The 23,153-nt window shown below is 34.3% G+C and overlaps 1 protein-coding gene across 2 annotated transcripts in view; it reads right to left on the reverse strand.

Moving 5' to 3' along the window:
- Positions 1-23,153, reverse strand: part of LOC106153497 (ELKS/Rab6-interacting/CAST family member 1-like) — a 43,646-nt gene that overhangs the window by 6,774 nt on the left and 13,719 nt on the right. For both annotated transcript variants that reach the window (XM_087016353.1, XM_087016352.1), the window contains exons 2-13: positions 21,618-21,986; positions 16,791-16,889; positions 14,366-14,512; positions 12,109-12,276; positions 5,624-5,791; positions 5,157-5,311; positions 4,586-4,709; positions 4,078-4,218; positions 3,173-3,372; positions 2,610-2,745; positions 755-886; positions 162-322 (exon numbers count right to left, since the gene is read on the reverse strand). In XM_087016353.1, the coding sequence (XP_086872479.1) occupies positions 162-322; positions 755-886; positions 2,610-2,745; positions 3,173-3,372; positions 4,078-4,218; positions 4,586-4,709; positions 5,157-5,311; positions 5,624-5,791; positions 12,109-12,276; positions 14,366-14,512; positions 16,791-16,889; positions 21,618-21,986 (2,000 nt within the window). The remainder of the gene's footprint in view (positions 1-161; positions 323-754; positions 887-2,609; positions 2,746-3,172; positions 3,373-4,077; positions 4,219-4,585; positions 4,710-5,156; positions 5,312-5,623; positions 5,792-12,108; positions 12,277-14,365; positions 14,513-16,790; positions 16,890-21,617; positions 21,987-23,153) is intronic.

The following is a 23,153-nucleotide window of genomic DNA, read 5'->3' on the forward strand; positions in this document are numbered from 1 at the left end:
AGCTTTAACTTCATCAAAATGGAGTGATTTCATCTGAACTCCTAATGAGAGATGGATTTCATTTCATAAAATTCAGGAAAAAAATTTTATCCAGGTTTGCATATACACGACTTGTCTTTCTTTTTCTTAAATTTATATACTTCCAATAATTTCTTCCATACTTCATTTCTAGAACTTCCTCCATGTGCTTCTTCCGCTCTTCCTGTAACTCCTTCAACATCTCCTCACGTTTTTCAGCCATCTTGGCCTGCATGGCCATTTCACTGTTCTGCTGCTCTGTCTTCTCTTGGAGTTCATTTATTTCTGTGGTCAGTTCAGAGATCTGAAACAAAAATTTCAAAAGCGAGTCACTCACCAAATTGAATTAAATTTAAATCTAGAGTTAATACATACTATGAAAAATGTAGCTTATTTCCTGATGGAATCTACTAGCTCATTTTGTGATGCACTCTACAAGATACATTTCTGGAAGGTAAGTCAACTGGAATATTTTTTCAACCTTCCTATCATCTTCATCATATTGAATAAATAGTTATAATAACATAGAAAACATGAAACAAAGAGAGATGATACGAAAATATATTTTGATAAAACAGGATCAAGTGACATGATTGCAAAGAGACTGTAAGTTCAAAAGGTATACAAATGGTCTCCTTGAAAAACTGAAGGAGGCCAAAATATGCTTCATAATTTCCAACATGACCGGTCAATTATTTCATATGCCGATTTCTAAATGTGGTAAAACGTTCTTCACCTGTCGATCGGCATCCTCCAGGTTGGCTTGCTGTTGGGCCAGAACCATTTCTCTTTCAGCAGTAATCTTAACACTCTCTCGTAGAGCTTCTTCCAGTTCCTCAATACGCTCTTCTTTTTGTTTGATAGTGCTCTAGGTACACAGAGAAAGAAATAGCAACAAAAAGGTCTAACTTAAAATGGAAAACCAAAGCGGTACTGTTACAGACCAAGGCCAAAGGTCAATAAGGTTCAGGTCAAGGTCACACAAATACAGGATACACAAAAAAGAAGATTTAATTTCAAAAGAGGAAAAAATGACACAAGAATCAAGGTGGATTTCAGCAAATAAACAATAGGGAAAAATAAAAAAATGGAAGTAATGAGAAAAAGAAGAAAAAAAGAATAATCTCATTAATGCACTCATTTTTCTCTCCACTTCCAGATCCCAAAACATCACCATTTAAAACAGTGTCATGCTAAATAATATTGTAACAGTTTTGCTACATAAACTGTAATGAACTACAACAAAAAAGTTTGAATCTAAACAATCCATGCTGTATTAAGTGCATATGTGTATAACTTATATATGTATACTATTAACCTATTTATAAATACAACTTAACTCTTTTCATATGCCCATACAAAATATGCTTATAACAGCTAAATGCTTTCCAATTTGCTTTAACTGCAAGGATAACAGAAAGTAATGCTGTCAATTGGTTGAAAAAGGGATTAGAACAAAAAATTAGCTAATTATTATTTCAAAATCATAATAGCCATAGAAAAATAAAACTCACACAAACACCGTTACAACAAAAAAGCTCTGACATGTTCATTTTTTTTCAAATTAAATCTCAAGCAAAGACCCCAATTGTCAGTAGATCTTTTTTTGCAACTAAAAATAATTTCATAATAAAATTTAGAAAGAGATGAACAAAGTTATTCTTTGTTAGTACTCTAATTCAGTGCAAACATTAATTTTAGTATGATTGTGATTACACTGGCTGTATTAAAAATAATTTTGCACACAGGTGCATATATGAACTGTGGCTACCCAAATTTTAGTGATTTAAGATTAATACAGACAAAATGCATCAAAATTTAATAATCAAATAAATTAAAATCATAAACATTTACTACTGTTACTTTCTACACACGAATTACAAATATCAAACTGACACACAAACAATGCAAACTCTAGCACATCAATGGCAGAATACACACATCAAATGAAGGGGAAAAGTTATAATCAAGGAAAATCAATTTTCCAACATTGAACCACTTTAAAACTGAGAAAATCTCTACTACAGGTGAGATTATGTGAATGGTAATTACACAAAGATTTCCTTGTTTATTCCTGACCAAAGTTACTTGTTTACTTTATCCTTATCATATTTAGGTTGAAAAATTGTTTAAAAAATAAGAAGGACAACTTTGTGACTTGAACCAAGTCTTGCTTTTCTGAAATTCTAAGTATGATTTTCAGGTATCAAGAACAAAGTACTTTTGGGGGAAAAACAGATCATTTTCTTTCAAATTCAATGAGTAATTACCATATATATATATATATATATATATATATATATATATATATATATATATATATATATATATATATATATATATATATATATATATATATATATCAATCAATTAAAAGGATATACAAATAGGTATCAGTAAACACCACATTAACAATAATAACCACTGATTAGAAATTAAATATCGGGTAAATTCAGTGGTAATTTTTCACACTTGAAGCTTAAAAATTAGTATCATTTTGTGTTAGACATCACACAGTGTAGGCACACATTAACTGATGAGTATACAGTACCGATAAAAAATATGTGAACAATGTTGTTAAGTAAAAATACCTTCAACTGTGAGGCATCAGTTGAGACACCTTCCTCCCGCTTACGTGCCTCCTCCAGAAGATGTGCCTGCTTTTTTTTCTCTAACTCCTTACTGCGTTTTAGTGACCCCATCTTCTGTTTGTAGTCCTTGATTTGACTGTAGACAAAAACAGGTTTTTTATTAAATAATCAGATCATTTGATAATATATTTATAAATACAAAACAATCCTATTTTCATAATCTGTTAAAATCTGTTTCACAATCTGTTTAAAGTCCACTTACATGAGATATTACCTGAAAACTAAAATCTTTTGGTAGAAGTTGGATATAGTTTAGAAATCTTTCTTTTTAAAATAACAGATTATTTATATATCTATTTAAATAAGGTAAGATGAAGTATCCTGTACCTTGTACAAATATTTTAAGTTGTAAAACAAAACAAAACAAAAAAAAAATTGAGTCAAAATCATTGTTTCTATATAATAAAAAAAAACAGTACATTTACTGAAAAAAATCTATGATATCCCATGCGGATAATTCAAATGTGATACTCTGTAACAAATAACTATGTCCTTGCTCTTACTCTTGCATGACTTTAATGGAGGAGTCCTTGTCATGTTTTTCATGCTCTGTGGCTTGCATGATATCTAGCAGACGATCCAATTCTTTCTGTAACTGCTCTGCCTGCTGCTTGTACTCAGCCACTTTCTTCTCCAACTCTGATATCTTCTGCTCTGACTCCTCTGACATCTTTTTGCTGTCTGCACTCTGCAGATTCTTCATCTGAAATGTTGATTCAATCATTTTAAATACTGTCTTTTAATTTTTTCTCCCACACTACAATTACGTATCTTCTGGAAATGGACACTCACTGATTTTCAACTGCAACATAGTCATACTGTATGACTGTTACAAAAAAGAATTATATTCTGCCTTCAATCTGCAATCATTTTTATTGCTCTAAAGACACCTTTTATTTGTTAGGGGTATATCCAACCTCCATGTTTATATCAATTCTGTGCTTTTGATATACCATCTTTTTTGTTTTTGACTCTCTGTACTCTGCTGCCTCTTTGTCTGAAAGTCCAATTTTCCAATCATACAAAATTGTAACTTTAATATGCAAATCTGTTTTTTAACTCTTCAGAAATCATCCCTTTATCATAGTTCTATTCAGTCACCTATTTTGACAAAGGCAAAACAAAATAAAATAATATATTTTCTCTGCAGCTGACCAATCTTTGTTAAATCTATACCTGTACATTTATTGTTTTACATTTAAGCCAGTGCTCATGTTGGTAGAAAGAACATTGCAACTGTCTACAAGTACAGGTCCTAGTTTCGAAAAAAAAAAAAAAATGTTAAGTCAGTTCTCTGGCTTAGTTAACTAGAATTATCATGACAGTGTTGTAACAAAAGATTCTCACTGTATCTTCTTGTAGCTAATAAAGCAACCTGGTTGTTCAAGCACAAAGATAACTGGCCTACCTCCTCTAGTTTCTCTCTGAGCTCAGGGAGTTGTGCTGTGGCTTGTGAGAGCTCTTCCTCTTGTTGTTTTATCTTGGATTCTCTCTGGAATTTCTCCGATTTCAGCACCGAGACTTCCTCTCGTATCTCAAGCAACTCCGTCTGAATAGAATGAAAAGTTAAGTTAAATCAAATGTATCAATTGCAGTAAAAAAAAAAACTACTAATGTGAAACTAGGAATATTTGAAATCTCATTATGTACATGTCCACTTGCTAAAATTTGAATGTAGAAGACCTATCACAATGTAAGTCATATTAAGCTTTTATAGAATCAAACCACACGAATCATGAAACAATTATATTAAGTTCTACAACTGTGGATCACTACTCACTGCTTCTATAAACACAACGATACACTGAGGGCACCACTAACACATTTCTGTAATTTTGGCACAACTAACACAATCCAGTAACTCCTGTACCCTTAAACTCTTCTTTCCACTCCTCCAATAAATCTACTGTATATACCTGATTATCTGCCAGCTGTTTCTGCAAACTGTCATGTTTGGACTTGAGATCTTTACTGCTGGATTGTAAAAGCTCCAACTCCTCCTGATGTTCTTTGTGATCACGCTCTCGTTGCTCCTTTAACCTGAGAAGAAATAAAAAAAGAAAAAAGTTTGTAGTATCTGTCTCTTTTGTTCAAATGAATCAATCATTTTTGTTTCTTTTTATGCCACAAAATTCCAGGAAACTTATTACAGCATTGATAATAATTATTTTCTTAATCATTTAAAAAAATTATTGTTGTCAATACAGTTAAATATTTTTTTCAAATATTATTGATTCTGTACATTATCAGTTAAAAATAGGAAAATGTCCATCTTCTTCCCATCCAACTCTCTCCCTCTCTCCTTTATTTTGTACAATCAAGGCCAGACCACTTATAATTAAACACATTTAAGGGAGAATATTTAAACAATATAATAACTAATATTATAATAATTAATATCCCAATTTCAATCATTTTCTATTGAAATTGAAAAAAAAAAATTAAATATTTTAATAATATCATAACTATAATTACAATAATCAATACCTCTCTATCTGCCTGTCTCTCTCCATCACTGTCTCCTCCAGAGTGGTCACCGTGCTATCCGATGCACTGTGGTCAGCCTGAAGACTGGTCACTTTGGACTTGAGACTGGTCAGTTGATTGTCCTTGTCAGTAAGGGTCTCTTCTAAGTTTTCAATCTGTGAAAGGAAAATAAATATATTTTCATACTTTTATTTTTATCACCGCTTTTGACATTTTCATCCTTTTTTTTATAAGAAATAAAATTTGCCACTTCATGTTTGATAATCAATATAACAAAACCTGTTGGGAATATTGAGTGCACATAAATGGATAAGGGAATTGGTTAAAGAGATTTGTCTGATTTTTTGTGACTGCCTTTTTTTCTTATATAATACCAATACTTCAGTAAATGGGAAGAACACCTGCAGTCAACAGATAGTATAGCATATCAGAGAAATAAGTAAGAATAGACTGTGATTGTCATCTACCTTTCTTTGTAAGACATTAATTTTCCTATCCTTGATATCGATGTGATCCCTCAGTTCCATTACTTCAGCCTCCATCTTCCTGTGTTCCTGCTGTACCGTCTGCATCTGCTTGGCACGATCATCTATCGTCTTCTCTTTCTCTTTTAGACGGCCCCTGAGTTCTTCAATCTACATGTAATAATAATATTAATAATAATAATAGGGATAAAGAAATTTAGAGATGAAATCAGACCCTTTGAAAAAGTTACAAAACTGCAAGAGGATTCCCAGATAAATCTTAAAGACATTCATATCTTAACATTAGGGATGAGGGAAAACTGGAAATAAAAGAATGAAGACAACAGAAAAGATGAAGGAACAGTTATAATAATGTTATCAACTTCCTTAGTTAAAAAAACAAACCCCTAACAATGTGATAATTAAGCCTCTCTTCTCTCTAAGGGCTTATTCCAAATGAAACTATCTTTCTGTGAAGGTTGATGTATTTCCCTGGGGACTCCTGCTGAATACAATCAGATTAACTTAAAGACACGCCTTTTGTTTCTAGCGTACTTTTATAATCACCAGCTTTTATGTATTCTATTCAACATCAGGAGGAGGCATGTTAATCCATTGATACGTATGCATTCAGCACGAGTCCCCGTGGAGTTGGGTTGATCTACAATCTCAAGTATGATTGACGGAATTAAAGAGGAACTTCATTAAGAATTACAGTATCTGGTTTCTTTCATACAAAAAAGCAAGTCTGAAAATTATTCTGTGAATAAAGAGTCTTCATTAGGTAAATGTCATCTGTCTTCATTCATACATTCATTCATGATAAAGATATCATTTACATAAACATAGGGGAGATTTATCAATTTTATGCAATCTCTCCAATCAGCTAAATTTCTTGTTCTTTGATCTGAAAACATAAAAAGAAAGGAAAAGAATATCCACAGTAATTCTTAAAGTGGCACTACAGGACAGATATTTCTGCTGAATATAAACGATTTGTCTGACAATTTGAGGTACTCCATAAATCTCAATTTTCATGTAATATCATTTGAAACCATCAAAGCTGGATCTTATGTCAAAACCTAATTTGAATTCTATAGTTAAAAATTTGCATAAAAAATGTCAAATAGTAACAAGATCAATAGAACCCAAAGTTGCATTTCAATTTCTATTCAACAGACCTTGCTTTTTATGGTTAATTCATTTGTACATAATATAACCCAGTAATGTATTGCATAATAAGAAACCTAAATACTTAAAGTTCATTACATATCTTTTAACATTTTTTGTTCTATATATGTCAATATGCATTCTAAAATAAGACAAAAACAAACAAACAAACAAAATTACACCACAAAATCAGTTGCAAACCCCCCTGTCATAAAAATAAGTTAATCTCAAAATGAAAATCAATTTAGCAAAAATAAAACAATTCTCAGATTGATCTGGAGCATATCTGCAAATCAATTCCATCCAACAGGTCTAATATTCAGCTCACACAATCTGTCTGAAACATTACACTTTTCTCATTCATCACTGGGAATTATAACCATGCCAACACAAGCATCGGTTTTCCACCTTTTGTTCGGCTGAGGGCTTATTCACTTTCAGAACAGAATCAACTAATTCTTTAAAAAGTCTATTAACTGGCATCATTCACCAAAAGACTGAACTGCTTAATAATTTTAATAATAATAATAATAATAAAAACTTAGATCCAATTTAATAGGGTCCATATTGTACTGGATGTGCATTTTCTAGCTATTAATTGTTATACACATGATGTACAGTTATACCTGAGCAATAAAGTACCCACAGTTAACATGGTCTTTGAGTTCAATTACTGTGAAGTCGCGTTCAGAGCAAGAACAACTAAGACCAGATACAGTCTATATCACACCATTCATCATATCTTCTAATTCTTTGATATTTGAAAGAAAAGTCTGATTAAATGGTGGCTACTTTGGGGTCATTATATTATCTAGTTATTTAACTAGGGATCATGTGTTAGCTAGTTATTTAATGCCATCAATTATTTACTTCCAGTTCAAGACACTCCAGTTGGGAATGTATCTAAGGTGCTCTGTAAGTGTTTGTTCTTTAAAGGTCAAGATATAATGGCTCATGAAGCAGTAGATGGGCTTCTACAAATGGAGTACTGTTAACCCAGGGTGAGAAACTGTTAAGGACACTATGTACCTGCATTTTTCAACATGAAAAGCTCACCTGTAAGAAAGGATATTTCACGTTAACTTCACTGTAACAGTTCTAGTATTATATTTAGCAGTTAAATTGAATGTGGAAAACTTGGCATGTTCTTACAAGTTACTTTTATGAGTTTCCTCATTTTCTTTTTGACAGATATTGACAGCCTTTTTTACAGCTGCAGTGCTCTTGGTAATTCAAAATTTGCTAAAAGAAGTGTATTATTCATTACTTTAATCCTCAAAGGGTGGTTACAGATAAGCTTTTGTGTAAATAATAATGCTGTCAATACTTCCTAAAACACTGAGCTATTTGATGAGTTGAAGGGATATTATACTGAAGACTAAAATGTAGTTTATTTTGCCATCAAAATTCTAACAAAAACAAGCCATCTACTCCAGATGTCATCTTCAAAATCTTAATTAGCAGATTTTTTTCATTTGGCCACAATATCTGAAACCCTTGAAATGATTACATAATAAAATATTCATAAAAATTATCCATCATGACTCACAGTTCATGTTCTGCCCTATAATGCAAAAAAATCAACTCAATATGTTGTCTTACAACCAGGCTAAGTATACCATCACGCTGTGATACATAGACAACTGTATTAACTTCCAGACATCCACACTGTCTCAAACCTTAACTGACTATCACTTAATCATTAGGGAATACCAAATCAACTAAGCACAGATCAAAAATCTATGAAAAAACACACACACTTGGTAGACAGTGGGTATTATAGCCCCCGTGATTGATCTGTTATTAGTTTTCTGTCTGCACCTTCGTAATAAGACTTATGGCATTCACAGCTGAAGTGACTTAAAATGGATAAAGTTATAACTGATGCCCTAAGATTTCAAGTTCAAATAGGCTTTTCTGGATATGACAGCACAACCCATGATGCAGATGTGAGGAAGATTTCAGTCTTTGTTTGGCATCAAGTAGGGCCTCCTTATACCTACAGGGTTTTCAGATAAAAAATAATAGTATATTAAGATTCAATTACAAATCACATGATTTTACGATCGTGCATTCATATCAGGAAAGGTCTATAAGACCCCCCCTCCCCCCAATTGGTGATGTGTCTCTGACTACTTCTTGTTTAAGTTGGAGCAGTTTCTGAATCCGCTTTAAGTCAGACAAATCTCAGGGCCCTGGGACTTCACAGACAGAACTTCAAACACAGTATTATCAAACATTTGGCCTTCTATTGAAAAAAAAAATAATCAAAAGCCTTTATCAAACTACTGAATGCACAGATCTCTTTTATTACGGACCTGACAACTTCTTTTGCTGTACTTGCACCAGAGAATTCAGGCACTGAAGGTCAAAAAACACAGGCAGAGATCAATGTAATTGAGATGTTTTCTATTAAACTTATTATGTTTTATTTGACATCTTATGAATAATGTATCTTGTGTGTGTGTGTGTGTGTGTGTGTGGGGGGGGGGGGGGGTGAACTACTTCTGGTCTGGGATCTGATTCTAACTGCTCTGACATCAAAGGGATGTGTCAGTGCACCTTTTATTAATACTATAGTTGAATGCTTCTATATTTGTGTAATCAAGACCAGTTCTTCTTGCCCAATGATAACAGAATTGTTAAACAAGCATATAACAGGGAAAAAATAGAAAACGGAAGTAACTGGTATCAGACAATGTAAAATATTAAAATATGTTGGGACCTTTATACAAACAGACATAATTGCGAAATCCACAACTACCCAGATCTTTAAATAGAAATAACTAACAAAATAAAACAAAAATTTTGGGAAGAAATCCATAGAAATACCAACAACAAACTCCGCACCTACAGCAAAATTAAGAAATCCTATGAAGCTGAGCCATATTTGGAATTAAAAGTCCCTTTTACATATAAAAAAATTCTAGCCAAAATGAGGGTCAGTGACCACGAGTTAGAAATTGAAAGAGGCAGATATACCCACCCCAAAACAAAAATTGAGGACAGAAAGTGTCCTCACTGTAATGCAGTGGAAGATGAAGTTCACTTTTTTCTTGAGTGTACTACTTATAAACTAGACAGAGAAACATTATTTGCTGCCTTACCAGAGGTAAATGTGCAGGGTCTAGCAGACGATACACTATCCGCCCAAATGAGAGAGGTGTGTCCGCAATTGTAAAGTTTATAAACAGTGCTATGAGAAAACGGAAGCTATCCAAATTGAGATAGATAACACCTGGTATTATACTTTAACTTTATTATTACTATGTACATGTATTTAAACTTAAGTATATTATAATTAGTAGTGTAGAGAGCCTATAAATGTACACTCATTTCATGTGCTCAATAAATTATTATTATTATTATTATAAATGGATACCGAAATGACTGACAGAGGTTTATAAGCATGCAAATTAATAAAAAATAAGTAAAAATAAAATAAATAATAATAATAAATAACCTGATATCTACACTTCAAATGCCCCCCAAATATCACTCAAACAGTCTTTTCTCTTATCCGCATTCCATTTTTATTTCTGCGAGAGAGAGAGAGAGAGAGAGAGAGAGAGAGAGAGAGAGAGAGAGAGAGAGAGAGAGAGAGAGAGAGAGAGAGAGAGAGAGAGAGAGAGAGAGAGAGAGAGAGAGAGAGAGAGAGAGAGAGAATCTTTAATTTTTTTCAAAAAAAAATTTCCAATGATATTCACTTAGACTGGGGAAAGATGCATGCAAAAAAACCTATCAGTTCTGTGACACTTTACCATACCTGACAAGAAGTTTTCTTTGAACATTAAATTTCAAAACCTGTCCTCTGTAAATCAATGTCAAACTAAGGGAACATAAAAAAGAAAATTAGACTGAGCTAATTAAATAATCATGTAGGAAAATGCATCCCAAGGATAAAACTTCAATTTTTTAATTTATCACGACAGTATTTCCCTAGAGCAACACTAAACAGTTGGTTTATAGCAGAGTGAAAATTCTCCAGCACCTGATGAAGCTTTCTGTAAGAAGATGATAACAGGTTGTATCGAATGTACTAGGTAATGATTACTGCGCTCTAAGACAGACATGCAACTGTGTCATTCTACAAGATTTTCTCCACAACTGAAAGATTTTACTTATTAAATGAGCTGGCACGCAATTTGTTAATGTTTTCTACAGTGATCACTAATTGATGGTGACATGTGCTTGGAGTAAAGCACTTTTACACAGTGGTTTTGGATATTATTTTGCTTTTTCTATCTCTCTCACACACACACATGCATGCAGACCCATGCAATTGCAAATGCACACACACACAAATGTCAATCATTCAGCACTTTCCTGAAACTCTAGTTTCAGAATCAAAATCTACCTGTCAAGCTTCTCTGAAATTACAATAAATGGCTCAGTCACTGTTGGAGAAATAATCTCATTACAGAGTGGGTAGCGTGACATTTCCCATGGTTAATTAGAGACAGCTCAAGAAAAATGTGGTTCACTCTGCCTGGATTTTCCCAATCCAACCCTTGCATGCCACGCACATTTCCAATAAGAACCCGAGCATGTTTTTAAAAATTGGACGATTCTTTATCGAGTTACCTTGGCAACCTCCTACAAACTGGCGAATTTCGCAGAAAAGTATGGATATTAATTCAGATTTATGACATCCTATATGCACATTTCTCCAAAAAAGACCCAGCCCCACTTACAAGTATGTCATTTTAATGGCATCTACTTTTAATTCCAACAAAAGAAATAAAAATGAAATCAATATATGGCCAAAACATTTGTATTTGTGTGCATATAATTGTCTCAGACTACATATTTGAATATAATTGCCCTAAGGAGGTTTCTCTCAAGTATTAGACAAACCCCTGCTTGAATATGAACCTTTGAAAAAGAAAAATCTAGTAAAATGGTTCCTAGTGAGAGAGAGTGTCTGAATTCACCCTGAAGACTGGAAAAACATATCCCTGAAAATAAGCCTTTTACAAAGTGCCAGCAATCTAACAAGTAATCCGATTAGGAGGTGTGAGGAAAAGAAAAGTTGCTGCTTCCAATTTTGCCATGAGGAAATGCAACATGACTTTAATGGCAACAGTGACATTGTTAAAACACAATACTGGATTAGTATTAGCATATCAATGACTGGTGCTATATGTTATTATCGTATTATCAATTAAGTTACATTTATATTATGTATCAGGTTGTAGTTACTGTAGTATGGGTAAAGTACAATGTATTAAACAAAGTTTCTAGACTAACATGGATCAAGCTAGCAGTTTCAGAGAAAAAAATCCCTAACCATATACATTCTGAACCATTCTACTTACATCTGATTGTAATAGATTGACTTGCTGTTCTTTGGCACTAGTTTGTTCCTTCAACACGGAGATGTGGTGCAGATGGTCAGATTGCTGGCGCTCCGAGGTAACCATCTTGGTCTTTATAGACTGTAACTCAGCCTCCTTTAGGGTCAGCTCCGTCTGCATGTCTTCAACCTGAAAAATCACACCAGGCAAAAATGAGCACCTAATATCTAATGATTTAATAAACTAAAATGTTCAATATCAAAAAGTGTATGATCAATATACCTATAAGTCATGCATAGTAACTGAGAGAATGCTGAATTTTCACAAGGTGAATTATAATTTTCAATTCAATATAAAATTATCCTGTGCCAGATTTATATCTTAGGAAATAATAAAACATTATGCCAATGGAATATTTATGCTGCAAAGTTTGAATCTTGACCAAGCTCCCCACCAACAAAAGAAAGATTTAGACGGCTATCAGTCCAACACTAATAGACTTTGTCCCTGTGGATTTCAACTTCACTTATCAATAACAGAGAGTTCTCAAATTTCAAATTTCCTGTATTGACTCTTTCATCAACAGATTCACCAAATTTCAATAAAAGAAGAAAAGGGAAGAAAAACATTACCATAAAGTGACAACAACCTCGCAAAAAATGCGAGAAAACATTTCATTCAAGTGTCATGTTTTCTCCATCAATTTTCATCATAAAATTCTCCCTTCAGTACATTCAGTACATAAAAGGATCTGAAAATCTTGAAGCAGTAATTGTTTAGGGTATGAAACTCATACATCCATTTCCTATCACTTATGCTGTTATATGTCACCAATTAACCTGAGTCAAATTAACAAATAGGGCAATTGTCTTGTCAAATAACCTTAAATAAGCTTCATTAACTTTCCATCAGCAAATGTAACAAGTTGGCTCAGATTTGGCCTTTATTATAATATCATATCATATTATCTGTACCTGAACATAAAATACCTGCTCCTCATACAGGCATAAGGGCAATTTTCAAATAAGGTGACTGGGATGTGGCTACTGTAAGGTTTAATATTGAAAAGTTTCATCAAATATTTTTAAAATTTCCATAGAAATGTAGAAGTTATTTATTTTATCAATTGAGAAAGACACTGGGGCTTAAACAGTCAATACCTTGTCTGCTTACAGTTCAACTTCATCTGGGAATGGGGCTGTGGTAGTGCATTTCTCAAGCTACTTACAAAATTAAAAATAAATAAATAAATAAATAAATAAATAAATAAATAAATAAATAAATATTTAAAATATTGTTTCTATTTCTAGTCTGGCGTTGTTTGCCTATGACAGAAAAACAGAGCAGAATCTCTGCCATTCCTTGGAACCTCAGGGCGATGCTAAACATCAACAGACAAATTATCAAATGGTAACCAAGCATGGAATTACTGCCCACCATGCCATCATATTTAAAAGTGTGAGTCTCCAACATTGACAGTAATGCCCACATTGTTGCCTGAAAATCTATAAGAACTTCAATCAAGTGTAAGTTATAACAGATAGGTTTGGCTTATCGCAGAACCAGGGGGACCGCTTGGCTTTGATGGGGAAAATGATCCTAGACTTGTGGTAGGTTCATCATGTCTGTTCACGCCCAGAACTATCTTAGACCCGTAGTAGTACAAAATGCAGTGGCCAACATGGGATGTGAGAGTCTGAGGTGAAATGAGATGAAATGGTAACTCAATGTGATATGGCTGACTGGGGCACCATGGGTGAAAGTTGTAAAACCCGAAAATCCTGAAAATGTAGCTATGAATTTCTCATTGCATTTAGACTATATGAGTAAAAAAAAAAAATAAAATGAAGACTGAAAATTCTGAAATCAGGAATGATCCTGAAACCTTTTGCCCTTAGAGCACTGATATGACACAGTTTAAATTATTTCCTCTCCACATTTGCCTAATCTATGAAAACCTACGTAGCCTCATATTAACTGCCAGGTATAGAAAGGTTTCAACAAATTCTATGATGTAGTCTTCTAATGTAGAGCCTGTTGAATGTCCAGACAATATGGGCCTTTTTGGTAATCTTTTTTTACTGTAATCAAACAATGTGTTTTGGGGTCCCCAGGGAAATCACTGTCAAAACAAACCAACATCCCTCTGAGTAATGCATCCCATAATTCTTTAATAAAGACCATTTACATTAAATAAGTGATATTGTACCCAAAGAAAAAAACTAAAACAACAGCAATTTTAACTGATCAGTTCCAGGTGAACGTTATTGAAATTAACCTGCTGACGAAGCTTTTTCTCTCTCCGCCGTAAACTGTCAGTTCCAAATGAGGCCTCGCTTCCACTACTTCCTCGGTCGTCACGCAATCTTGCCAGTTCATCTTCTTTCAACCGAAGCTCTTTCTCAAGGGCTGATATTTTTGTTTCCTGAAAATATAGCAAAGTATCTTTTTTATTATAATTGATATATATTAATGTCTTCCTTAGTAGAAAAGAGAATGTGAGGTGAATATATGAGAACGTGAAATGTCTACCAGACCACAGAAAGATCCAGATACTATAACACAGATTTTAGCCACTACAGATTGAGTATAGGCTGGAATACAGTATAACTTAGTTCCTCTGATGAAAGACTACTACTAGGTGGAGACAGTTTGGATAGAAACAATTAGCACTTTACATCATCACATGATGTAATCTATTTTTGTTTTCAAACAAACCTGTGTGCTATTGACTCTAGTCTACGTAACCTATATCTCTATATATCACATTAATTAGCTCTGTCTCCAGGGAAATAACCATTAAATATCTTTTAAAGGTATCAAGTCATGTACAACCCAAGTCCACATATCAACTGTGTTACAACACTCTAGGGAAATAACTCCTACACATTAACAAAAGGAAAAAAAAACTCTTTATTACACAAACAGGAATAATATAAGACTTATTTATAGGCCTCTGGGGGATCATTTCACCTAAACATGTACAATGTATTGAGTAGAACAACTGAAAAATGAAGTTATTGGTACCAATTGATAAATTTGTTCCATGTAATATCTGAAGCATGTTCAAAAGAATCATCCTTTTGTGAGTAAAAAGCTATAAAATGATGTGCCATTAAGTATCAACTAAAACAAACAAAAAAAGAAGAAAAAATGGAAGTCAACAGTGATGTGATATATATTTCATTTAATTTATTATTACTATTATTATTTTTATTTTGCTGTAACATCTTGATGCATTTTCACAATCTAGGAAGTGTTTTGGTAATTCTTTTGCATGTGACTACTACGTTGGCAAAGATTTCGCTTTGATGTTCTTCAGAAATTTCATTAATTCTCTGTTACATAACACTTCTTTCAGCCAACCATCTCAAATTTATTACAAAAAATCAATACTTGTGGAAATGACACAGACAAAGGATGTCAGCTCTTTTTTTTCTTATCACCTGCAATAAAAATATATTTTCCAGAAAACTCACATGCAAGAGTTAAAACAGAATCTCTCACTGCTTAGGGCCTGTGCAGAACCAGCTGATCCATTGACTAACTAGTCCACAGATCAAATATTGCGCGTCCCACTTAGAAAGCATGCCAAGTTCCAATTGCTCTGCCCCTGCAGAGACAGCATGCATAGGAGGCAGGAACACAGTGTCAAGTGTGCACCATATTTGAACCATGGACTAGTCAGTCTGCAGATCCAACTGGTTCTGAAAAGGCCCTTATTGATGCGGTCTCAGTGGTGCTAATGATGTGAATGCATGACCTTATCTTACACTCTGGCCACAGGGTCCGTTAGAAATTTGTTATAAAAGTATTGCATTAGATGTGATCAATGGGATTTCGTTCCTTGCCAGACACACCCTTTGGATTTGTCAGTAAGGATGATTTTATACCTAGGTAATGAGTAGCACACTTCCCCATCTATGTTACATAATGCAAATCAAGCATGGCCTCACCCCAGATGAAAGTGACTACTATACCCAACCCCAATATTATTCTCCTCTGCTGCTTTTTTTTTTTTTTTTTTTTTTTTTTTTTGGGGGGGGGGGGGGGGGGGGGGGGGGCTGGGAGGTAGAGGCAGGGCAGTTAAATATGGCCAGACAAGCTGATTGGGTGCATTCCCACAGGAGCCTATACTTCAATTTCATACACTATTTTAGAGGTCCCTGATATCAGAGGATAGCGCCTCATCTGAGCTGCACATACACTGACACACAACAACCATTTTGAAGCGAGCTCCAGGAAAAAGTCTGCCTCATCGAATTAAATATCCAAGTAACAGTGAGTCACTGACAGCCAAGGTTACCTCTCAATGTATTCACAAGGAAGATAACTTGGCGGATAGTTGCAGACAAGCTGTATACTTCATGCAGTAAGCCTTATATTTTTATTTTTTAGTCAATTCATTGTGTGGGACATCATGCATGGGCAACAATTAAATAAAGCTAAAAAAGTCTTTAATGAAGTTATGTCATTAGGCATTCAGCATCACCTATGGAAATGATGGAAAGTGTAAGAAATATGACTTTCTTGAAATTAACACGGTGGCATTTACAATAAAAGACAAAAAATTCTCATCGAAAATTTGGAAAAATGTTGCCATGGCGACAGGTTTAACAATGGTATACTACCTAACACATGATTACACAATTTGGCGAGCTTTGTACAAGCTTACTATTACAACACCACCTTCGTATTCTTACCTTAGTATGTAACATTCCCCTTAAGGAATGAATTTCCACAGAATCTTGTGATAGTCTATTGTTTTCTCCCTGAGGTTTATTGGGACTAGATTTAAGGCTCTGAAAACATAAAAGAAATAGTCTAAAGTTTGTGAAATTAGGTATAAATAGAAAAGTTGTACGAGATAATTAATATCACAGGAAAAAAGGTACAAGCAAGTTTTATTCCATCTTCAAGACATAAATGAATAAAAGATCCCACACAGAAGAAATTAATACCCTGAAAGAAATTATAGTATTTGAATTGATACTGTAATTGAAAATAATAATTATCTATATCTTACAGTACAATATTTTACATATCAGAGGGAAAATCTTCACATACACTGAAAGGGAACGTTTACTATGAAATTTATTGACCTATGAAGATAATGCACACTAACTCAACAGGGACTCTCGCTGAATGCAATCAGATTAACAGACTAACATGCCTCCTCTTGTTCCCAACACAATCGTACAATCACCAGCTTTTCTATATTCTACTCATCACCAAGAGGAGGCCTGTTAGTCAGTTAATCTGATTGCATTAGGCAAAAGTCCCCGTGGAGTTACTGCTCATTAGCTAGTTGCACTAAGGAGACAATATTCATTTTGAAGATGATATGCATTTCTTTTTTTTTTTTTGTTTGGTTTGTTTTTTGCAAAGGCAAATACTGAATCATTCAAATTACGGAATTATAAACATGCTTTGCAGACTGCTGAACTCTACAGGAACTTCTCCAACTCTGTACACAGTCAACAATTACAGCTAAGCACTCAGATCACACACACCCCTCCCCCCTTCCAGGCTAGGCTAGTTAGTTTCTGTTGTGGTTTACAACATCTACTCTTTACATGTGTATCTTTCCATTTAGCACACCCTATTATGCTCATGGCTTAGCATGACAGTTTGCTCTCACTTGTGCAGTTAATAATGTAGCCAATCAGCATTTCCTTGAAAACACATTTCTCTTTTATAAAGGACAAAGCTAGCTAATGAAGCATTTAGTTTTCTTTTGGAGTTTAAACCAGGGAGCCTCCAAAGGCATTTATCTATAATAAAAATGGACAGATATAAGTTCCTCTCTACGGTTTAGATAAGGTTCATTAGCACTATTAAGATATCATTTTTAGATTTCACAAGACTGATTTCATTCACATGATTGGTTCTCCTTGGGTGTTTTGTGAAGGCAATGAGTTGCCCTCAAATGACTTGCAATTAAGTGTCCTGCACCTTGAGGGTGTGAAGCTCAAGGGAAATGAGATGAATAGGTATATATTTCTAAAAACACTGTATCAATCCTTTGTCAATCCTACAAAATATTCAGAGTATAATTCTGGATTTAGAATTGGTTTGATCTGATTTACGAAACCAATTTATATTGGTGAGTATAAAAAAAGACAGGAACAGTAAATAACAATTCTTACCTTACATTAACAGACAATTTTGATCAAATTCTAAAGAAAATGTGAAATATTTGGAAAAAATGTTCTTCGGCTAAAAAAAAAAACATGCTGATCTCGAAAGTTTTAAAATATTGTGGCCCGTGTCTCTCTGCTAGGGTCAGTGCATGATGTAATGCAAACAACTTCACATCTTCCCAGCTACTCCTTCAAGGGTACTGTTACTAGGCTAGCTCACAAACACATTTTTTTCTTCATCTGACAAACCTATGTAATCTCAAACACAATTTGTCAAATCAGCATCAATGAGTAGTTGTTAAAAAAGGGCATTTTTTCAAACTGTCATTAAGCCAACGAACCTAGATCTAGGGCTTTTTCACATCATGCAATAATACATTTATTTGCTTTGAGAGATTGACAAGATAATAGTCCAGATTTTACGTAAGAGAGTCACCTGAATGGGGAAACCCTCACCCTTGCACGGGACATGACCAATTAACCAGATGAATTTTGAATTGGTTCAAACAGATGAAATCAAACTTGTGAAAAGAAACAAAAAGCTCCGTACACAGCATAATTACAGTCTAAATGTTTTGATACAGATAATTTGATACAGATACAGATACAGATAAGTGTAACACAAAATGTGAAAGGGGTCTTACATTATCAACTGTTGTATAACTCGCCCACCAGTGTCAATGCAGTTCTTTGACGGGCGCCGTGTGATCTCGCCATAAGTCATAAGGCAATCACCGGCTCAGTACCCTCTTTTTTCAAAGGTAAATAGGTAAAAAAATAGTTGCATGATGCTCAAGTAATTTGATGCCTGGGATCACATCGATTATCATATGAGTCACAGACTTTACAAATACAACCCCACCACAGGTGTCATTTTTGTAATTTAACCGATCGACTCTTTTTCATCTCTGTCAATGCGCAGTGCACTTGAAGTGGAAATATCTGATTTTCTCTCAAGGGCCCTGAAGAGTAAATTCTGAGCTATTGACAATGTTTTCAGAGTGAAGATATTGAACATGTCCTGGTTAAGTGAACGAGTAGCAAAGTGTCGTGGTTTTACATGTCTTTCCCATTAAATTATATGTGATGAATAATAGATGGGATGACAGGACCAACAAAGAGCAATACTGCAGTATATGGGGGTTATTGTTGATTGTTTTACACTGCAGGTGGGGAGGTTGTAAATGTTATGGAAGTTGTCATTGAAATTGTCAATGTTTGGCGTTATCTGTATTTAGTCTTCATACTCCAAGGAAGTTAGGTTCTGTTCTATCTAGTTTTGACATTAAAAGAAAAAAATCAGATCTAATTTCAGTGAACATGTGGTTTGATTGTGCCTACTCTAACATAACCCCTACTACCCCTCTTCCCAAGCCACCTTTAATTATAAAATAATTTTCTGCCCATTTTATGTAGCTTCCAATGAGACTGGGTGACTTACTACTGCCACAGAAAATGAATAATTATCGAACCGAGCAAAAATTGTTTTTTCTCATATTTTTAAGAGAGGCATAAATAATCATTTTGTAACCCGCAACTGAAGTTGTCAGTGCAATAAGTTGAGGTGCAATCAACCTGACTGAGATTGTCTGGGTGACTCACTATTGCCACAAAAATAAATTATTATCAAACAGAGCAAAAAAGTTTTTTTCTCATATTCATAAAGGGGCATAAAAATCATTTTGCAATCCACAACTGAAGCTGTCAGTGGAATAATCAAAGGGCAATATTACTTTGGAGTATAGCAATCAAGTGTCCCTTTCTAAAAGTTGGAACCTAAAACCATTACCTGAAATGCGATGAGAATGCAACTCTTGGCGGGCACTAGAAAAGTCAATTTCCCCACCATTAATTGATTACGCACACAGAAATTTCCCAACGTTACTTTGCCATGTACATATCAATGTACGACAGAGGAGGAGGAGATGGCGGGACCAGGCAGCTTGAAGTGTATTGATGCACAAAGATATAGAATTTTATTGAGACATCTTATTGGTTCTTGGCTTATGTAAAGAGAGAATTATAGAAAAGTCAATTTTCTTCTCACAGCTGCAGTGGATGTGCATAGAGAAGCCCTTCAGACTTTTGGTGGAAGTTTCACATGTTACTGTTTGCTGTGCATTAATTGTATGATGTGATTCATGCAAGTTTCTGAGAAATGAAACTAAAATAGAGTGACATAAACTGCTTTATGTATCAGAGACAAGAATCTAATAAGTGTACGTCTTGTTTCTTTGTACATAAAAAAGTATTAACTTAATAGGTCAAATTAAGACTTATTGTTATGAGAGAGAGAGAGAGAGAGAGAGAGAGAGAGAGAGAGAGAGAGAGAGTTTTTTCCTGTTTCCATATAAGCATACATCGCTGTTATTCAGTTTCCACAAAACTGTCCTTCACCTACAAAAGCATACAGACCTACTTCGTTGTTAGTTTTGGGTCATTAAACTGTGTTCCAGGATATTCTCAGAAAACATTCTGTGCATCATTAGGTAGCAGGAAATAAAGCACGATATACACCACATTTAATGAGCCTATGATCTGATACATCAATTCAAACAGGACATTCATAATTAATATGGTTACTCAATTAATCTAAATTTAAAACAAAAGAACGATATATTTCTGAGGTTTTCCTCATAAAACTTAAAAGGATAAACAATTTTTTTTGAGAAGGTTAATTGAGATCTTGTCATTTTTGTAAATAAGTAAAAATTACAGACTTCAAACCATAAATGTATTAAATGTACCACATGTGAGTTATAACATAATTTTTGACTTTCCCACTGATAGAAAAAAGGGTTTGATGACTTGTTTATGGGTCACTACCCAAGGTAAAATACTTTTCACGGTGTGTCATTTCCTTCACCTGATTCCAGTGCCACAACCAAAAATCCTTACACCTGTTATGTCTTCAAATCTTGTGATCTTTGCACTGTGGATAAAATTGGTAAAAGCTGCACATGTGCCATGGAAGACACTAATAACTTTTGCTGGTAAAAACTGGTTTTCGGTGTTATCCCCCAGTATTAAATCACTGATTCAAAATAAGGTACATATGATTAGCATTCAAAGTATATAGTGTACTAAAAGCATGCTTCTTGTTGCATACAGCATTCAAAGATGGGAAAGTCTATGTCGTAAGGAGCCATTCAGAATGAGGAAGGCCTCAATAGCTACTGAGCACTAAATCTGTGGGGACTCTTGCTGAATGCAATCAGATTAGCAGACTTACTTGCCTCCTGTTAGTGTTACTAGAATACAGAAAAGCTATTGCAACCTTCCTCATTCTGAATGTTGGAAACAAAAACCATTGTGCCTTAACTCATTCTAAATGGCCCCTTCTACCATCTTATTTAAGTTAATTTAACTATGTACTAGTGCACTTACCCCTTTTAATTGAACTATTTCCTTATCACGCTGCTCTAGTAAACCCTCCAACTGCTTCACCGTTCTCTCATCCTCCATCAACTTTGCACGAATCCTCTCCATTTCCAAGCGATCTTCCTCCAAGTGTTTCACCGCCAACCCTTTACTTTGTAACATTTCTAGGAGTTTTTTTATGCTCTCGTCACGAGCTCCCAGAGTGTGTTTCTGGGTATCGATGCGCAGTTCCATCTCCTGGACTGTTTTGCGTAAAATTTTGATTTCTTTGGCTTGGCGGTCGCGTTCTCTTTTCAGTGTGTTCATATCCGTTGGCTGGCCTCCTTGTAGAGAATGGAGCTGCTCTTCCAAGTCTTTGACTAGTGTGGCTTGGTTCTGGAATTATCATAAAATCAAAAAATAATAATTATATAATCATATAAAATATATAAGTGTCAAACAGATATTTATAAAGAGAAAAAATTGTATGTCATTTTTAATTTTGTTTGTTTGTTTCTTTCATTCTTTCTTTTTTTTGTGGTAGGACTTGTAAATGAACAATATTACAGTATGTTCTGCTCATAAAATTAAATTGTACACCTTATGCCGTAATTGTGTTGGCAATAAAATTTGTTCTGAATAATGCCAGGTAAAATGTTCAACCTCAAAGTTTACCTTGGAACTAAGCTGATTAAGTCATAAACACCTTTTAATGAAGCTTATTTGGGCAATTCATCATTAATAGAATGAAAGTCTGTTTGTTTAAGACGACTGAAATACACTGCCTTAACATAACATCCTTAGGCATGTTGGTCAAAAAAAGAAAAAAAAAACATTGCAGCAATGACAATGGCACAAGAAGTACAGTGACAAATTCTGATATCAGCTTATATCTTGCTCAAGACAGTCTGAACATATTTATTTGGCAGACTAATTTTTTTGCCTCCAGCAACTTGGCCACATCCTTAATGACACTGTTTTCAAATACTCACTCTTTTTATTTTTTAAACATTGAGAAATAGTGAAGATGCTACAGAGAGGAAGAGTTTCAAACTACACAAAAAGAGCAACAATTACTGGTAATTAAGATGTCAACTGTACTTGGGTGCCTCAGTTTTCTTTTCGTGGTCAATTCCATTTTAACCTCAAATTCATTGATCTGCTATTACCAGCCCTGTTCAAACATGACCCACTACATTAAAACAGTCAATGAAAATAACGTACAAATTAACTTCCAGTCTACCGAGATCTGAGGTGAATGACCTACATCTCTCTCTCTCTCTCTCTCTCTCTCTCTCTCTCTCTCTCTCTGTGTGTGTGTGTGTGTGTGTGTGTGTGTGATTGGGGGGGGGGGGGGGCAGGTTTTTTTCTCCCTTCCTGGAATCAGCTATTTGGTGACACCATTATCACTTTAGTCATGCCCAGTCACAATAGTTGCTTAGTACAAATTCTAGACATGCCATTCATTCATTCAAATATCATATTCACCCCTCCCCCCCCCTAAAAATTTAAAATATAAAGAATATGCATGTATATTCCTCTTTAGTATACATAATTTCAGCA

The sequence above is a fragment of the Lingula anatina genome, chromosome 6, assembly GCF_051362555.1.
Source record: "Lingula anatina isolate TDL-2025a chromosome 6, LinAna3.0, whole genome shotgun sequence".
In the NCBI taxonomy this organism is placed as follows: domain Eukaryota; kingdom Metazoa; phylum Brachiopoda; class Lingulata; order Lingulida; family Lingulidae; genus Lingula; species Lingula anatina.